We start from the raw sequence: 19,570 nt of genomic DNA on the forward strand, positions 1-19,570 counted from the left end.
TTCAAAAAATCATTTAAGAATCCTTTAGTCAGCTAATCTTTACTTAGACCCATTTCCTTATGATAAAAAGTTTGCTTTTTCTGTTGGACCACACTTCATGTTAGTTTGGGGTTAACAGCTACTTCCCTTTATTGATTCTATATTTATCCCCACTAAGTGACACAAATCTCAATTTGTTTTTAATAGCCAGTATGTCCACCTTCAAGACTTTTATTAAAAAAAAAAAAAAAAAAAAAAATCCCTTCAAAATGTTTAGGTATCTCTTAGGCACATGTAGATTTACAAAGACCCACCACCCACATATTCATTAAGACACCTGTAACCAGAGGACTCAACCTTAAAAAAGGTCTCATAAAAATACAAAATTGTCTCTGGAGGAAATAAATGCATTTATTCCTTTATATTTAAGCACTTCACAAGTAGAAAGCACAAAGTTTCATTAGTCTGTGGGAAGTAACAGATTAAATATTTGATAGAAATGTTGTGAGAGGTAGCTCTGAAACAATGGGAAACTAGAAAGTTAAAAGTAATTGGTAATAAAAATCTTATTCAAGTTACTGATGGATTTCTTGAGCTTACAATATAAACAAACCTCTATTGAATTTAGGCCAAGATAGAAAATAGTGTCTGTTCCCAGAAATACAGAAATTTATAATTTATAATCTGCACCCTAACATTTTACTAATACCATCTATGCCTAATATATTTCCCACTACACTCCTGATTGAGTCTTTCAAAGGGAAATTCTTTTGCTTCATGCAAGCTTTAAAAATTGACTTCAACCCTCAAATCAGCAATTAACACATTCCAGAATGTCAATGATTCACTGATAACTGCTACTCTAGTTGGATCTGTACTTCAAATATACCTGGCATTAAAAAAAAATTACAAACAAAAAAAAAAACCCTCTCTATGGTGAGGTTACTGGAAATAAAAACGCAGCCCTTAAATGGGAATTCTGCTTGTTAAAAAGTGACAGTAAAAAGCCAAATTTACCCTTTCTGAAAAAAAGAATATGGTTCTTGACAACCATTTTACAAGGTTAGGCCCAGTGAAATTTACATTTAGCTATAGGTAACACTTAGGCCAAACATTTAGTCCAAAGAACAAGTACTACTTGTTCCAAAAAGCACATATCTGCAATTTTTATTTTACATGCTACAAGGCATCACATGCATTAGCACAAGGAAAATAATTTTAACCCTAATCTCACTTTTGCATCAAAAGATTTGGGATTTAGCTGTGAGCTTAGAATTTGCTTCATCTTTGGGGAGAAGAGGGGGATGGGAACAATAGTACCAATAATAAATATTGGGTTTTGTGAGGCAAGTGCTTATATTAACTTGAAAGCACTCTACAAATATGTCCGTTAATCACCTAATAATGAAGCTTTCTCCACTACTCATTTTCATTTCTTTCAAAATAAGTGAGCCTTAACAGGGGAAAGGAAGGAGAATGAAGGTTTAGAGGGTAAGGAGGATTGTAAACCTGATGTATGCATAATTAATCCCAACAACCAATATTGTCGATTGAAATGCAAGACCAGTTTAGGCTTTTTACTAGCATTTGATACAGAAAAGCATCTAGACATTTTCCATTTAACTTAAGTTGTACAACTGTAAAGTAAACAATTTCCATTTCAAAAATCAGTCTTCAAATATCTTTATTGGAAGGCCATGCATTGCCTTCATTTACTGTATTTCAAATCACTGTACATTTACTTTAGTGAAAACACTGCCTGCATTTTCTAGTACAAAAAAAAACCTAAAAATTGTTTCAGGAATGTAGAGAAATATCCAACTTAAATAGCGAAAAAGTGCACCATAATTACTGCTGCACTGCAGTCATTTCTGCATCTCCCATGTTTCTTAAATAACTATCTTGTCTGATAACACACAATATAAAGAGCAATTATGAAAAACTGAGACATTTACATATACTTCTAAAGTCTTATTGAGAATATCCTGTTGGCATTGGATAACCTATCATAGGTGCAGCTGCAGTAGCAGGATATGCATATGCCTGTTGGTTCATGCCATTGTGCATATTTGGGACATTATTTCCATATTGCTGTGTACTGTCATAACCATTCTGGTAAGTCCCTGTTGGATTACCAGTCCTAAAACTAGTCTGTATACCAGCAGACACAAAATTACTTCCAAAGCTCCCATTGGTGTAACTTGCAGCACTGTAGACACCATTCTGAGTTTTTGCCCCAAAATCTCTCTTAAGCAGACTAGAATAGCCTCTGTCATAATTTTCCCTGTCCCTAAAGGTATTAAATCCACCCCTTTTGCCCGCAGAGTATCTGTCACGTCGATCATCCTTCATGCCTCCTCTACCCCTGGAACGACCTGTGTGGGAGGGGAAAAAAAAAAAAAAGACAAAACATTAACAAAACTAGTCTGTTGGCACTTGATGTTGCAAATCAACAGGAAGCAAAAACAAGTAATTCAGTTTATCTTTAGACTTAAATAATGACACCCTCTTCCTACCCCATGCCCATCTGTCCCTTATTCCTCAAAAGTCTCTAGCATTTATTACTTATAGGCAACGATACAAGAAAGATAGTTTTGAGACAAAATTCCTATGTACAATAATGATTATAATCCAGACAAATGAACATACCTGAACCTCTGTCTTCAATTAACTGAAGCAATTTGGGATTGATTGCTTGATTAGCTTCCCGAAGCACAGAGATGAGGTCGCTTACTTGTTTTATGTTATTAGGTGTAAAGAAAGTATAAGCTGTGCCTGTTTTGGTACTACGGGCAGTTCGTCCAATTCGGTGGATATAATCCTCTGAAGAGTTAGGGTAGTCATAATTGATGACAAATTTCACATCTTCCACATCTGTAAAGTGTTGCAGTGTGGCAAAAAAGCAACATAGGAAGTTTTGCACACCACAACAGCCAGACCAAAAATAAAAAGTTAGACAATTGTATTCCCAAGAAGGTATGGGCTGAAAAGAATATTGTTAAAATGTTATCCACTTCTGCAGGAATACCAGTGACGTAAAAAAAATTTAAATGCACACTCCATCTCTATTAAATCTTGCCACCCACCCAGTGATAACCTACCACAAGGAATGTGCATTCATATTCACTAGTTCATTCCCAACTCAGCAAGTCCCCTTACAGATCATCAAGTGACATCTGAATGCTTCTGCGCAGTAGGGCCACTAAAGTTCACAGCAACCTCTTCATGTGTTCATTTGAGGACCTTTAAGCAAAAATGTACACGGTCCTTCGTATTACACACTCATCAGAAGTTCAAAATTCGGGCCTCACTGCTTGTCTTGCCAAGACCTTACAACCGCAGCTGCAAGAAAAACATACCTGTCCCCCAAAAGCCATCAAGTTTTTATGCACTGTGTCTCGTCTAGGCAAGCGCTTCCAAGAAGCCAGGATTCACTTGAGAATGTGTCTCTCTCTGGCAGGTCTCGACATGACGACTACTGTGTAGGTGAGGGAGGAACTTTCAAAGCACTGCTTTCCTTTCCCACTGACTAAGTGTGAGAAGTTGTTCCTTCTCTAGATTCTCATGTGCCAGTACTCACCAATTTGTACAAGGCTAGTACCTTTTAAAGCTGCTCTCTCCTTTTCAAAGGAACAAAAATTTCATTGAACATTGAAGTTTGGAAATATTTCTTCAACATTTCAGCAAAGTCACTGAAACTCAAAGACCCACAGATCACAGTAAACAGTTTGTACAAAACAGCGCTGTACCATGGCAATCATGCAAAGCATGGGACAGAAGAAATACCACGGCAGAGTGAACTGTGAATAACTTCCATTTTTTCCCCCTGAGAGAACAGTTTATGGTGTAGTAGTTAAGGTGGTATGTTCTGCCTTTTGAAGATTACTGGCACACAATGCTTTCAGCTTTTCACCTCTCTATTCGACTGGAAGCAGCCAGCCGATCACTAGTCCTCCATCCCCCTCGAGTCCTCCGATTGTCATGCCTAGGCCTTGCCACAAAGACTGCACCTTTATGTGAAAAAAAACTTAGAAAAATGCAGAGGTTAAAGAAAGCAATAAACTTTCTTTAAAAAAAAAAAATGGTTGTTGTTGTTTTTTGTTTCTGGAGAACCAAGCCATGAAGTGTTTCTACTAACCTAGCCCTCTAGATGCAACATCTGTGGCAATCAGGATAGGAGCTTTTCCATGTTTGAATTCTATCAAGAGAATTGAACAAATCTGAGTCACTGAACAAAATTGACAACAGGTTAAAGTTTTTAAAAACCATAATAGCTTATATATGCATACCATTTAGAACCCAGTCTCGCTCCTGTTGACTCTTGTCACCATGGATACCCATTGCAGGCCACCTAATTTAAAAACAATGGCAAAATATTGATGAATTCAGTCCCACTCAAATTTATCAATTGACTATAACATGTATACATGAGCAAAAAAGAAATGCATAACTTCTAATATTTGACTTCAAGATTATTACATAGTAATGAGTGATAAAAAAAGACCAGGTATTTCAATGTACTATTTATCCCCAAAATATCTCAAATAAATCATGATGGTTATTTGCCACCAATTCCCAAAGCAATTAAATGTGTTCCTTTTGTGATTCAAACACTTAGGTTTTTTTTTTGTTTTGTTTTGTTTGGGGGTGGGGGGTGTATGTGAGTGAGAATTAGTTAAGATGTTTAAATTACTGCCTATTAAATTTCTAACCCTCAAGAATGATCTTTCCTGCCTCCCCCTTCCCCAGTCTTCCAGTACCAGTACTAACACACAAACACTTAGGATAGGGGGAAAAAAAAAAATACTTCACATTACCAACACATACCCATCTCTCCTCATTTTTCTGGTAAGTTCATCACATCTTCTTTTGGTTTCCACAAAAACAATAGTTTTATTTTCCTTTTCGCTCATGATCTCCTCCATCAATCGAATAAGTCTAGAGAGAGAAAAATTGTACAAAAACAGTTTTACATTTTAGCTGGTAAATCAACTTTTTGCCACTTGTCATTTTGTATTTGCACAAAAAACTTAAATAGAGGAAGTATTGGATTACCCAATGTTAAGGACCCATTTTTTTTTTCCTGAGTTAGTAATATCTGGCTCAAAATAAGACTTTATGAAAACTTACTTCTCATCCTTTTCTACATCATGACAAACATCCACAATCTGAAGAATATTGTGATTTGCACTCAGTTCCAGAGCACCAATGTTGATGTGAATGTAATCTTTCAAAAAGTCTTCAGCAAGTTGCCTCACTTCTTTTGGCCAAGTTGCACTCCACATTAGGGTTTGTCTGTCAGGCTAAAAAAATATGGGGTTTGTGAATCAAAAAAATTTCACAATTTGAATGTAATTTGTATTTGAACAGACTTAAGCAACTTACTCTTATCTGATCAACAATCTTCCGAATTTGAGGCTCAAAGCCCATATCAAGCATTCTGTCTGCTTCATCAAGCACAAGATAAGTAGTTCTTCTCAAATTAGTTTTTCCACACTCTAAAAAGTCTATCAGTCTTCCAGGTGTTGCAATGCAAATTTCTACACCTGTTAAAAATAATGGAGGGTGAGAGAAAAAAAAAAAAAAATCAAAGTACAATACAATTCACATCAAAACCCTTTGTGAAAGGAAAAAGAATTGTTTACAAACCTCTTTCTAAGTCCCTTATTTGTGGTCCCTTTGGAGCACCACCATAGATGCAAGTGGATTTTAGACGACATGCTCTACTGTATTCAGCAGCTACTTGTTGTACCTGTTGGGCCAGTTCACGAGTTGGCGCCAGCACCAAACACTAAGAAGGAAGAACAGCTGTTAGCACACAGCCTGACAATAATCTAGAATTAACAATTTATTAATGTCATGAGAAAACTTTCAGCAGAAAAAAGGAAGAAAACTTAGGTATAATTAGCTACTTCTAGAAGCATCTAAAATTTGTCCCACAAACCAAGGAATCTTAATTAAACATTCCACTCATCTAAAAGCATACATAGAATTACTTTGGTTTTGCAAAACCTAAGACCATTCATGCAATTTGACCCATATGACATTTAAAATTTAGAATATCTATATAATTTTTTAGAGAAATAAATATAAAAGTGAATACTTACAATAGGCCCATCACCTCTCTCTAGGAATGGCTGATGATTTATGTGGACAATGGCAGGCAGCAAATACTAATAAGGAAAAAAAAAAAAGTTGCATTATAGTCTAAACAAAGGTAAATATTTCTAATCTGACTATACACTATTCCTATGTTTCCCCCAAAAAAAGAATATTGAAGAATATAAAAACTTTGAAATTCACGTGTTTTTGTATAGCCCTCAAAGAAAATCTTACTTACAGACAGTGTTTTCCCTGATCCAGTCTGTGCTACTCCAACCATATCCAAACCACTTAGAGCAACAGGCCATCCTTGGGCTTGGATAGCAGTAGGTTCAGTAAAATTCTGCCTTGCAATTACATCCATGACATTTGCTATAATTAAAGTAACACTAGGTTAGGGAAATTAATGAACACAAAGTGATTCCAGGAAATGTGACCCAAATGAATACTTACCAGGAAAATTTGCTTCATAGAAATTTAGAATTGGTTTTGGGCAGTTGTGACCTCGTACTGTAATTTCTTTGCTTCTTCTATATGTATCAACTTCTTGCTGCAAGGTAAAACTCTTGATGTAAACGTGTCCACAAAATTATTTCCTAAAACTCTCACATCTGGCAAATTCTTCAAATTTAAAACTTTAGTATAAACTTTTTTTAAGTGAATGATGTCCTCCCCCAAATTAAGTGCAATTCATTACCTCCTGATATAAACCAATACTTGTTCCATAAAACAAGCAAATGACTTTATTTAAACCCAGTAAGTTTTCATGAATACCTAAAGAGTAAAAGGATTCCAAGTCTGCTGCTTAAGGAAAAAAAAAATCTCTTTGCTGTTATCTATTACCATTGATCGTGTTTATACCAGTGCATAACTTTAGTCAATACTATACCAAAAAGAAATCAAAACATTTAAGTTACGTACTGCTGTGCGCCTAGCCAAATCAGGATGTTCCTGATAAAAATTCTTCTCAAATTTGGGCAGTTCCTCGAGATTCCATTTCTTTTTAATGAGTTTCTCCCCAGGGTTTCCAAATTTCTTTCCAGATAGAGGTCCTCCTCTACTTCCTCCAAACCTAGGGGCCCCAAACCTAGAAGAAAAGATTCAAAGTCTAGACCTCAAAAAAACAGGATTCAATAAATATCACCATAAGCTACTGTAGTCCTCAAGTATGGGACTAAGAATGACTTTTCCCCCCACCTAGCAGACTACTCCTTTACCAGTCAACCCCTACCCTTAGTTTTCACTAATAACAATTCATTTTTATGTTACCATGTCAATTTATTATAGTAACATCACTTCTTTCCAGGTGTCCCAATCAGAAAAATTAGAATCTGATCTGGCAAGATCTGAGACTTGTCAGGACAGATTCTGACAAAATCCCTTGTCACAGAACTGCCAAGAGCTGGCAGTAATCATCTTTTCCGTGAGTGAAAGCATTAACTAGAAGGGTGGGGGGGAAGACCCAGACTTCAAAAGAAAAGATAAACATTTCAAATTATTTAAACAGGGCTTTTCCTCACGTCTAGCCAAACGTTTCCGAGCGGAAGGCGGATAACAGGCGGGCCCCCGAGCTCTGACAGCTTGCTACAAAACAAGGGGAGGTCCCCGGGGAGCCTTATTATGCACCCCGGTGGGTGGGCTCTAGATGAAGGTAACCGCGGTTACATAAGGCCGAGGAAGGAGGGAGGGGCCGCGCCGGGTACCAGGGGAGGAGTCGCGGCCCCGGGCGGAGTCCGCCGGGCCGCGTTCCCGCTTGGGCGGCGCTTCCCCCTTTGTCTAGCATTTCACTCTGCGCCACATTTTCTCAAAGCTGCCATTTTGAGCTCCTCCGCCGGGTGGGGTAACAAAGGCGCCGCCGCCATGTCCGGGGCCGGCATTTTGTCTCGGCAGCTCCCCCACATGGGGAGACCCGGCTGCCCCCCCACCTTCCGGCCCCCGCTCGGCAGTCCAAACGACTTCAGAACCTCCCCAATCGGGGGCAATTGGGAGACCCTTCTCGAGCTCCCCAAATGCCGCAAACCATCCGCCGCCAGGCCCTACCGGCTCGGGAAAGCCGCGCTCACCCTCCGCCAGATGTCGCGCTCCCCTTTTCAGGCCTGTCCCTCCTTAAACCATTACCCAGACATGAAAACAAGTAGTATCATAATAAATCTTTACACCTCCTCATCATTGAGGAAAAGGGTCACAAGCCGCGGACCGATGGCGCCCGAGGCCTTCGGTCGCTGACAGGGCTCCAGCCCACTTCCTCTGGACCCCACCCCCACCCCACCCCTTCCCGGCCACGACTGACAAATGTCCGTACTCACCCTCGATCCCGGCCGCGGTCTCTGTCACTCGAGTATCCAGACATGGCGTCAATGGTTGCGGTTGGAGGGAAGCAACCGAGGAGAAACGGGAAGTCGCAGGGGAAGGGGGAAAGGCGGCTTCGGCGGTCGCGAGGCCGTGCGGGGGCGGTGGCTGAGACGGAGGCTGCAGCTGAAACAAGAGGAACCCAAGCCGGTGGAAATGAATGAGGAGCCAGAGGGCTCCCGGCAGCCGGTTTTATACCTGGACCGCCTCCTCCGCCGCAAAGCGCGATGGGAACCGCTCTATGACCTCATCGCCCCACCCCTTTCGGGGAGGGGGAGGGGGAAGACGCCAAGGTAACAACACCCGCAGGCGTTCCGAGCGCCGCCATGTTCTAGTCTCTGGTTACCATCCCGGCACCCCTCCCCCCCACCTAGCTCGTTATCAACTTTTAGCGGCCCACCCACGGATGTTTCCCTTTGCTTCGCTCCTTCCTTCAGGGAACGCCCTTACATTTCACCAATTCAGGAATAATCTACCCCACTCTTCGGTTTTCCTACGTTAAGGCAGGCCGTAAAGCATTGACGCCACTGCACCCTTGGCTAGACGTTTACGACTCTTAGCGCCACAGTACACTGTCAGGGAAAAGGAGGAGGCGGAGACTCCCCTTATCACGTGAGCGTAACCCCCAACCCACTAGGCCGGCAACCGCACTATTTACCCACTCACTTAGGCGGAGGGACACGAAAAATCTAGAGCTCACCGGAAGTCTCCGGCTAGCTCCCCAGGTTGACCGGTTATTCGAGGTCGGCCACCGGGTCTGTCAAACTGACCGACCGGCCTGAGAAGCCCGAAGCGGGAACAATCCCGCGGGGAGTTGGAGTTGTAGCCCCTAAACCGCTGCCTAGCCGCGTGCTGCGACAGGAAGTGCAGCCAGATGACCAATCAGCGGCGAGAAGCCGTTTTAACGTCCCTCCATCGCCTCCCCCTGTTACCTTACGGTTTCTCCTCGCCCTCCCCCCTCCCCCCTCCCGCGCCCCGCGTCGTCCTCCCCCGCCACACTCCTTTCCCTCAACGGCCCCTCTAGGACACCGTTCTCCGCGAGCCCCGCCGGAGTACAGTTCTCGCGGACATGGAGGCCCGGGAGGAGGCTGGTGAGTCTCCCGGCTGAAGCCGACAACCGTGAGGGGGGAGTGTTGTGTGCACACTGCGAATGCGCGGGTCCGTCACCCCTCCCCTTCCTTGCTGCAGGCTTGTGGAACTGACTGAGAGCTAGTAATGGTGTAAAGCGCTTTACAATTCTTAAAATATTTTGAGCCCACCTTAGTCCCCAGCCTAGCTCAAGAAGTCGTTCTGGGGAACACTGGCCGCCAGGGAGGCGTGTTCCGGGGGTGGTTTTATATGATGTCTCCATTATTTGGGCTCCCCTTTAACTAATGAGGCGATCAGCCAGCCCGAGGAGCGAGAGCTGGGATTGGGACGGGGGGGGGAGGGGGGGCGGAGAGAGGGGAAAGGGGGAGGGAAGAGGGGAAGGCTAGGTGTTGGGAACTCTCGATGGGCTTCTTAGGGCTGGCGAGGAGAGATCTTGGTTTTCTGACCCGTAACCTTTCTCCTTGGGAAATCTTGAGCACAGTGCCTATTTTTTGTGTACTTTTAGTACGAGACTATTAGTACATTTCTTCCTTTTGAGAAGGTAGATTTGTGCTGAATGTAGAAGAATGTGTTTTTTATATTTAAGGAATCTAAGCAAAACATTTTCTGTTCCGAAAGTTGTAGGTGAAAACACCATCAAGTTTGACCCCTGGCCCTCCTTTTCTTAATTCTTATTAGCCTCTTTCTCACTTGGGTCTGGGCAGCGTTGGTATGTGAGTTTTAATTTTTTACTTAGTATTTATGGTGTCGTTTACAAACACCGTAAGTTGAATCTTATTTGTATGATGAAATGTTCTTGTTGAGGTTTTTCTAGTTAAAGTCCGCAAGCATTTATTTAAAGCATGTTATATTTGAGGAACTACCCTAACTCCTGGGGGATACAAAGAAGGAATACACACCTCCTGTCTTGAAGAAATTAACAATCTAATGGGAAAGCCCTAATGCAGACAGCTACATAAAAAGGAGATATAGACAGAATAAACTGAAAAAGGTTCAATAAAAAGAAAAAAAAATGGAAACAATCGATGTAGATATAAACATCCCCCTAGAATGAACAGCGTTGTGCATTGGTTGAGTTGTCACAGGGGCAGATAGCGATTTTGTGCTTAGCAGTCTATTTTGCTAATGTCCTAGATTGTAGCTACGGAAAGGCAAAAGAATGATAGAGCATTGTTTTTCTGTATTAATTATAAACATTAAGTACCTTTTCTGAGCTTCTGTGGAAACAAAGACAAAAATGAAATAAACTCTTCCCTTAAGGAATTTATGGGGAGAAACAACATGTGCATAACTATATACAAAGTACTAAAAGCTTCTTGGGAACAGTAAGGACCTTTTATGTGGAAGATGGTGTTTGTGGAGAAGTTAATGGAATAGTATCTTATGTTGATATTAGAAGGATGAAAAGTCTTTTAACATTCAAAATCTCATCATCTCAAAGTTCCTGGTGTTCCATTATTTTTATATCATGAGCTATAATTCAAAGTTATATTGAAGTAACATTTGAACTCCCTTGCATAGTGTTAAAAATAATACTAATTACTTTTTGTTATTTTTATTCTATTAATGTAAAAACAATATCTAAGAAATGGATGAATTTATAATTTACTTAAAATACTAATAAAACTAAGATTTAAGTCTTTTAGGAATTTATAGTAAGATGTTATAGAAAAACATAGTATGACTCCTTAAACTTATAATTATTTTTAAAGACAATTTTTAGTTTGATTCTTTACAAGTAAATAGCTCAGCACCTGATTTTTTTTTTTTAGCTTGCTAATTTTTTTCCCATCTTTTTTTTTTTTTTCCCAGAATGGGTAGCAATTGCCAATAAACTTCTTTTGAAATGTCACATTTGCCTGAGGATAGAGTCTCTTTCAGAATGTGATGCAAATGTATTTATTACTCTTTATCATTCAATCTTGGGAGAAGTAGTGCCAGGTAAGAATACCAAGACATGGGGACAGTTTTTTTTTTTGTTTTTTGTTTTTTTCCTGTATTTTATTTCTATACTTTGTCTCTTTTCCATATTTTGCTTTCACTGTTGTTGTCTTTTTTGAAGTTACAAAAGAAAATGCTATCTTTTTTAACTGAAACATTAACATTCTTTCTGTAGTGCATTAGTGACAAACAGAGCTTTTCCATTTCTAAATACATGTATAATTCTATGATATAAAATCTGTATTCCATGATGAAAAGGTTAATTGTTTTGGCCACATAGCAAAAAACAGGACTCAATGGAAAAGACTCATTTGGGGAAAGATTGAAGGCAAAAGGAAAAGGGGATGATAGCATCGAATAGAATGGATATAGTTAGTGTCATGGAAAACAATGAATATGAACAGACTTTGAGAGAGAGATGATAGAAAGGACTGACATACTATAGTTAACAGGATCATAAAGAATTGGACACAACGAAATAATGTTCTAAGCCATTTTGCATGCATTTAATAACTGCCTAATTGTAGCTCTTCTAAATAGATATATTTAAAGTGGCACTGAGATTATACGAGATTGAATTAGTATTTAAAAGTTTGAATTTGATTTGAGTGTTTAGAAGAAAAGAAGCATAAGGATATTGGAATTTTTCCACCCTTTTAAGTCTAATCATCTTTCACAATTTGAGTTTTCTGTGTCAGTGTGCTCTTCCCAGTATTTCTAGTCATTTTACAGACTTAGAATTTTTAGAATTATTGCCTATGTGTTAGCATCAATGAGAGATTCTATGGTCCTCTTCTGCCTTTCTGCTTTCACACCTCCAGATCAGACCCCTTGATCAACCTAAACTTGAATTAGTCAACATTCTCTAAATTTGGTATTTTACAGTTATAAAACAGCTCTTTTCCCTCCCTTCACAGACCTAATAACTATCCCTAAGAACCAAGAAGATCATGCACACAATGTACAAGCAATTATTGATTCACTGGCTTTGGATTACTTGCAGGTCAGCTTGTCCCACATCACAGGTTAGTAATGTGAATCACCTCAAACTGAATTCAAACAATTATGTTTTTCCTAAAGGGATTACCTTGTTTCTTTGGGCCCTAGGCATCATTATTTAATTGAGTAGATAAAAATTATCTAAATGCTAACTTACTCAATTTATAGTCACATATATAAATATATAGGGTTCCCTGAGTTATAGCCCCTTGTACTTAAAGAATTACCTTCAAGAATTGAGACCTGAAGTCAACAAAGAGCTATCAATTGATTGTCTACTGTGATGGGTACTAGGTGCTAATTAGATGACAGAGTGAGTTACTGGCAAAGTGCTTGCATATATTTTCCATCTATGATCCTGAGAACCATCCTGTAAATAATGATCTTAAGTATCATGGTTTTAATTATACAGATGAAGATAAGATTAGAAAATAGGAGTAATTATTTGCCCATTATCATAGTAAAATATGATAGATAAATTTGAACCTAAGTCTCTTCTAACTCTATATTTAATATTTTTGCCACATAATCTCCCAGGCTGGTTTCCTTTTTGATAAAAATGAAGGAATGAGACTAATAAATTACTCTATTCATTTATTTTCTTTCATTTTGTTTATATTCATTCAAATGTTAAGCTCCTGGTACTTTAAGCACTTCCTTGTTAGGAATCAGAGTAAATTAAAAAGAAATAACTTCCTGCCCTTTTGGATCTTACAGACATAGGAGGAGATAAGACACTAAGGCAAATAACTATATTATTATGAATACATATATGCATACACACATACATTTATACATATATAACACTACATAAATGCATTTAGGAAATTCAAAGTAAAGGTTTTATAAGTCTTAAAGGGTAATGTTTCTTAAGGGAGTTTGAAGAAGAAAGTAGGAATACTTCATAGAAGTGACATTCAATTGTAGAAATTCTACTAGAAAAGAGAAAAAGAAGGAATTAGAAGATATTGTGAGCCAAGCCAAAAAGATTGGAAAGTTTGTGGTGTGTCCAAGAGCAAAAAGTAGGTCTAATCCATTTGGTTTTCCAATAGGGGAGTTATAGGAGATAAGCCTGGAAAGGCAGATGATGAACAAGAATGCCAAACAGATTGTGGTCAAACTTTTGAATATTTTAGTATGACATGGTTTTAAGGTTGCAGTTCTTTTAGGTATAGTTAGAACTGGCTTCTGCATCCTTCAGATGAGGAAATTGGGACCAGAATTAAAGGGAACTGAATTCAGACAGAAATTATAGTTCACAGTATGGAATGCTGGACAACTAAATTCTTCTTCACCCTGGAAAACCACAGACATCTTAACTTACAGTTGTATACCTTGATAGGCAATGAAAACCATACAATTTCTGTTTTATTGAATGTTCACTTTTTTTACTCATTTGTTTAAGCTTTGATCTCAGGAGTTCTTTGAGCATTAAATTTTTGTGTAAATGTGTAAATAAGTCATTATCTGATGTTCTTTACTACCAAAAAAGCTTTCTATGTAACCTATTTGAATGGTACTAAATACAGCTTTATTATTCATTTTAATTATTAGTAGATAAGTGAATTCTCTCAAAACCAAAACTTCAAATATTGTTTCTCTTCATGTTTTGTACTACTGACAATACTGAGGCAGCAAAGTGAAGAGGATCTTTACACATAAGTGATGTATTTTTCTTAAGATCTTAAGTGCATTGCATTGCCAATGCTGTAAAGCAGTGGTCCTCAAACTTTTTTTTTTTTTTGAGGCTGGGGTTAAGTGACTTGCCCAGGGCCACACAACTAGGAAGTGTTAAGTGTCTGAGACCAGATTTGAACTCGGGTCCTCCTGAATTCAAGGCTGGTGCTCTATCCACTGTGCCACCTAGCTGCCCCCTCAAACTTTTTAAATAGGGAGCCAGTTCACTGTCCCTCAGACTAATGGAGGGCTGGACTATAGTAAAAACAAAAACTCACACTCTGTCTCCGACCCTCAGCCCATTTGCCATAACCCGGTGGGCCGCATCTGGCCTGTAGGCCCCAGTTGAAAACCCCTGCTGTAAAGTCTGTGAGGACCAATTTTGATTAAGAGAATTCTCCAGTTTCTTTGCATGTTTCTGCTCACCTGATTAGCAAAAAGTGGACTATTAAACAGTAATTGGAGAAATAAGCATATGAAATTCTTATCTTTCATATCCAATAATATTTATATAGTAAATATTTATATGGTATTTTATATCCATTAACTCATATAATCCGGGGCAGGTGGGTGGCACAGTGAATAGAGTACCAGCCTTGAAGTCAGGAAGATCTGAGTTCAAACCTGGCCTTCCTGGCTGTATGATACTTAGCAAGTCACTTAACCCCAGTTGCCTGTTAACACCAGGCTCTAGCTCAACAAATATTTCCTGAACAAAGATATAGTAACTGCATTCAGGTAGGGACTTATACATTCAAGTAGATTATCTTCCTCTATTAAAAATTAGTTGAAATGTTTATGAAAATATTATTAGAGGGTGTAATATTACAGCCTATTGTTTAAAAATAAGATGAATCTTGACTAAATGAGCATAAATGTATTGAGAAAAAGATGAATATGAAGAAAACAGAAGCTTGAGAAAACTTCTCTAAACTGGCTGCAGAGTGAAATAAGCAGAGTCAGAAAAGTTATGTACATAATTACAACTGTAATTCAGGGATTCTCAAACTATGGCCCACAGGCCAGATGTGGCCTTCAAGGACATTTATTCGGCCTGCCAGGTTATGGCAGATGGGCTGAGGGGTGGAGACAGAGGGTGAGTTTTTGTTTTTATTATAGTCCGGCCTTCCAACAGTCTGAGGGACAGTGAACTGGCCCCCTATTTAAAAAGTTTGAGGACCACTGGTATAAATGGAAAAGAAAAAAAAAAAACAGCAACATAAATTGAAAAAAAATTCTGAGTAGTTATAATGACAAGAAATATGAATGCACTTTTCTCTTTGCTAACATGGGGGGGTGAAGGATATGAAACACTGGTTATAATGTTAGACATGGTTAATATAATAGTTTTTACTGCACTGCATTTTATCTTCTTTGTTATAAAGGATAGCTCTCTTGAGAGCTATCTGAGAAAAGTGGGAATAGTGTACTGAGATATAAAATGATTAAAAATAAATATTTAAAACAAAATGCTAATAAATGTTTATCAGGAAGCATTTATATAGCACTTGATATTTACCAAATATTTTTAATCACTGGGATTACAGAGAAAGGCAAAAAACCCTTTCTATTCTTAAAGAGCTAAATGATGACATGATAGAGCATTTAAAAGTTTTTTTCTTCTATATAATAATATTCCAGTGTCCAGGTTTCTACTAGATTAATTTAGGATCCCCTATTTTTGAATCTTTTTATCCAGGTATGTCCATTTGAAAAATGTGTATTTTACATTAATGAAGATATTTTAAAATATTCTATTTTGTATTTAGGAGAAAATGTTGTTAGAGGAAATAAGGAGTCTATTAAAAATCTCTTAGAAATATTTGATGGATTGTTGGAGTACCTTACAGAATATAGTGAGGCATCCTCTCAGGAAAAAGGTGAGTTTTTAAATTGAAAGTTTGGTTTTATTTTGAACTCATTGTTTGCTGTGGGTAGAATAAGAGGTTTGAACTTAGTGATCTATAATGTTCTATGATTTTCTAACTAGATCATACTATTATGAATTTGTCCTGAATACTTGGAACACCATTAGCCTATCCTTATAATATTTGACAATCTTAATCCTGTTATCTAAAGGTTTCTTAAATGACTTCTCAAAACTAACAAAATATATAATAGTTTTTGGTCATTTTATTAAGCAGGTTTCATTTACTGCTTGTGATCCTTTAGTATTTTAGTTTAAAATTGCTCTACAAAATTTCTTTCAAGTGGATTTCCTATACCTTTTCTGTCAGTGACTAATATTGGCTTGAAACTAGTTCAGGGTGATGCCTGAAACTCACTTCCTGTTTCAGTCATATTCGCCAACCAGGTTTCGAGGGGTGGTTAAATCTCTATAGCAAGAATAAAATAAACTCCCATAAGTCATCAGAATTTCTATAACCTACCAACAAAATCCCTCAGGAAGAGATAGAAAAATTCTATAACTTATAAATTACTTAGGAGTGTAATTGTTAAGATATACAAAGGAACAATACAGATATAACTACCAAAAAAACTTTCTTACAGAAATGAAAGTTCTAGATAATTGCAGAAATATTAATTAATTATGGGTAGGCTAAGCTGGGGGCGGGGAACTAAGTGGCATAATAAGTAGAGTATTGGGCCAAACAAAAATCAGGAAAACTCATCTTCCTGAGTTCACATCAGACTCTTACTAGCTTTGTTGACCCTACCCAAATCATTTAATTTTGTTTATCTCAGTTCCTCATCTGTAAAATGAGTTGGAGAAGGAAATGATAAACTACTTTACTATCTTTGCGAAGAAAATCCACCAGATGTAGGGGTAGGACACAACTAAAATGACTGAATAATAAAAATAACAATACTATCTAAATTAATCTGCTTTTATATAGGGCCTTTTGAATTAGACATGAAGGATTACTTTATAGTGCTTTTTAAAAGAATGAGAAAAATTTATCTGGAGCAACAAAAGGTAAAGAATTTCAAGAGAATCAATTTAAAAAATTTGGGGAAAGGAGGTCTAGTAGTATCAGTTTTTTTTCCCGCTGACGCAATTGGGGTTAAGGGACTTGCCCAGGGTCACACAGCTAGGAAGTGTTAAGTGTCTAAGGCACATTTAAACTCAGGTCTTCCTGACTTCAGGGTTGGTGCTCTATCCACTGTGCTACCTACCTAGCTGCCCCCAGATCTTAAATTATAGCATAAAACAATAATCATCAAAACGATTTTATACTGTTAAGAAATGTTAGGCATTGGAAAAATTAGATATACAATATATAGAAACACATAAGCACAATAGCCTTTTATTTGAAAAACCCAAAGATGTTAGCCATTAGGGTAAGAATTCATTATTCAATGAAATCTATTAAGAAAAGCAGAAAGCAGTCTGACAGAAAATCAAGTATAGACTAACTTCTCACAATATATTCTAGGATAAGCTCCAAATGAGTCCATGATTTAGACATAAAGGGTGACATCATAATCAAATTAGAGGAACAAGGAAGATATTATCTCTATATCATCTATAGAAGAGTTTATGACTAAACAAGAAAGAGTCACAGGAGGTAAAATGAAAAATTTTTAATTGCATAAATTTTTAAAATTGTACTGATAATGTAGCTAAAATTCCTAGCTTTATTCAAATTTACATGATTGAGTCATTCCCTAATTAACAAGTGGTCAAAAATTTTGAACAGGCAATTTTCAGAGGAAGAAATCCAAGCTATCAGTTGCCATATGAATACATACATTTCAAATAAATAGAGAAATACTAATTAAAAACAACTCTGAAATTTTACTCACATCCAGAGTTTATAGGAAAATGATCTACATGGGAAAGACTGTGGGAAAAGTTACATTTAATGCATGGTTAGTGGATTGTGAACTGGTCCAGGCCAAAGGAAGGATTTATTTTGCTTGACTTTTATGTGTATATAACAGTTTTTGTCCTTAAAGGGTAAAGAGTGTGGTAAGGGGGAGAAGAGGTAGATTTTCATTGATTGAATTTTTTTTTTAAGTTGATCAAAAAGACAAAGTCTCTGATAGATTCCATAGACTTAAAAATTTTTTTTCCAGAGTTAAAAGCTTTTATTGTCTAATAAATGTGAAGGAAATTCATATAGATATGCAGCTAGGCATAGAGTATTTGGTACTCCAAATTTAAAAAAAAAAATTACACAAGTAAAATTGTGGTACAGAAACTTGATGAAGGAAAACTACCTTCTATTCTGTTGACTCCAATTCCACAAATGATAGAACTATATGCAGCTAGAAATGATACAAAGTCAACTTCACTTGGATGAAGATTTAGTCATGTAAACTAGTGGATATTGACAGAATAGATACTAATATGGATGAAGAGCTTTAGAATGACTGAATATTATTTCACTGACTGAACATTATAAATAAACATATATTGGTTTTCCTTATCACATTGCTTTGTTATAAAATTAACCTTGTATTTCATATTTAATATGTACTTTAGATACAAAATGCTTAACTTGCTTAATAGGTATTTACAGGAAACGGTTATTTAAATTTCTTGCTTTCATATATATATATATATATATATATATATATATATATATATATATATATATATATATATATATATATATATATATATATATGAATTACCCTCAAAAAAGCGTCATTACCCTTTTTTAAGGGTAATGTTTTATTTACTTTGTGTCTTGAACTCTCATCTGACTTATCATTGATATACCAAGCCAGAGATGAGTACTTTCAATAGCAAAAACATTCTATTAAAGTATGATACAAGAGGAAAAACTAATTGGATTTAGATCAGTTACACATACATATATGAATTCAAGGAGATATAATTGTGAAGACGCTGACAGATCTAAGATATAATTGTGAAGATGCTGAAGGATCTATTTTATAAGATAGCTAAAGGAGAAGATACCAAAAAAAAAAAAAAGCCCACACTTTTTAATAATTAAAAGAAGGGGGGACCAAGAGAAGATGAGATTGAAATACAAGTATTCTTATCTATGTATGAATTGAAGAAGCTCTGTTTGATGTGAGCAAATACAGTTATGCAGGAATTCAAGAATTGATCCCATTTTTGCCATCTTAAAATTGATGGAAAATATCAAAAATATAAGATTCCTCTTTATTATTGATTATGAATTGGAATTGTTAAATTTAATCACTGTTTCTTGGAGTTTGCAACCTAGAAATTTTTTTCCTGGAGGCTATCTATGTATTGTTTCAGTTTGGATTTCATTTTCTATGTTCAGAAATTCTCTTCCCATTATTTCCTGCAATAAGGTGTTGAGGTATTTTTTGCCCTGTTGTAGTCTTCTGCAAAACCTATAATCATTAGATTGTTTCTACTCATCATCTCTTTGAAATAGTATGTTTTGCTTACAAAGTGAGCATATTTTCAAGTTAATGATTTTTGCTCCTCCTAAATTACCCTTCATATTTGCATTCTCAATATATT

The 19,570-nt window shown here is 37.1% G+C and overlaps 2 protein-coding genes across 7 annotated transcripts in view; one reads left to right on the forward strand and one right to left on the reverse strand.

Moving 5' to 3' along the window:
* Positions 1-1,646: 1,646 nt before the first annotated feature.
* On the reverse strand, positions 1,647-9,400 carry DDX5 (DEAD-box helicase 5). Of its 3 annotated transcripts, none has more exons than XM_074260533.1 (14): positions 9,131-9,400; positions 8,388-8,556; positions 7,003-7,168; positions 6,535-6,631; positions 6,320-6,453; positions 6,087-6,152; positions 5,629-5,770; positions 5,365-5,525; positions 5,110-5,282; positions 4,807-4,917; positions 4,269-4,330; positions 4,118-4,177; positions 2,629-2,853; positions 1,647-2,354 (listed from the first exon to the last, which is right to left on the reverse strand). In XM_074260533.1, exons 2-14 carry the CDS (start codon positions 8,429-8,431, stop codon positions 1,951-1,953), a joined length of 1,845 nt encoding a protein of 614 aa, XP_074116634.1. In that variant the 5' UTR covers positions 8,432-8,556; positions 9,131-9,400; the 3' UTR covers positions 1,647-1,950. The 3 variants fall into 3 exon arrangements, with proteins under 3 accessions (XP_074116634.1, XP_074116636.1, XP_074116637.1); XM_074260535.1 differs by lacking the exon at positions 9,131-9,400 and adding an exon at positions 8,881-9,020; XM_074260536.1 differs by lacking the exon at positions 9,131-9,400 and adding an exon at positions 8,907-9,008.
* The window catches only part of CEP95 (centrosomal protein 95), a 46,497-nt gene continuing 35,673 nt past the window's right edge, over positions 8,747-19,570 (forward strand). The window contains exons 1-4 of one of the 4 annotated variants that reach the window (XM_074260529.1): positions 8,747-9,521; positions 11,332-11,460; positions 12,378-12,485; positions 15,906-16,016. In XM_074260529.1, coding sequence (XP_074116630.1) covers positions 9,500-9,521; positions 11,332-11,460; positions 12,378-12,485; positions 15,906-16,016 — 370 coding nt within the window. In that variant the 5' untranslated portion in view covers positions 8,747-9,499. Of the gene's footprint in view, positions 9,522-11,331; positions 11,461-12,377; positions 12,486-15,905; positions 16,017-17,534; positions 17,667-19,570 lie in introns of those variants that run through there. The other 3 variants (XM_074260531.1, XM_074260530.1, XM_074260532.1) reach the window with 3 other exon arrangements.

This window comes from Sminthopsis crassicaudata, chromosome 4 (genome assembly GCF_048593235.1).
Source record: "Sminthopsis crassicaudata isolate SCR6 chromosome 4, ASM4859323v1, whole genome shotgun sequence".
Lineage (NCBI taxonomy): Eukaryota > Metazoa > Chordata > Mammalia > Dasyuromorphia > Dasyuridae > Sminthopsis > Sminthopsis crassicaudata.

Coding starts and splice junctions, on each gene's coding strand:
- DDX5 (XM_074260533.1), bottom strand. CDS start 8,431: ATGTCTGGATACTCGAGTGACAGAGACCGCGGCCGGGATCGAGG. Junction 6,454..6,534: donor CTATGAAGCAAATTTTCCTG/GTAAGTATTCAT, acceptor CTTTAATTATAG/CAAATGTCATGGATGTAATT. Junction 5,526..5,628: donor AATAAGGGACTTAGAAAGAG/GTTTGTAAACAA, acceptor TATTTTTAACAG/GTGTAGAAATTTGCATTGCA.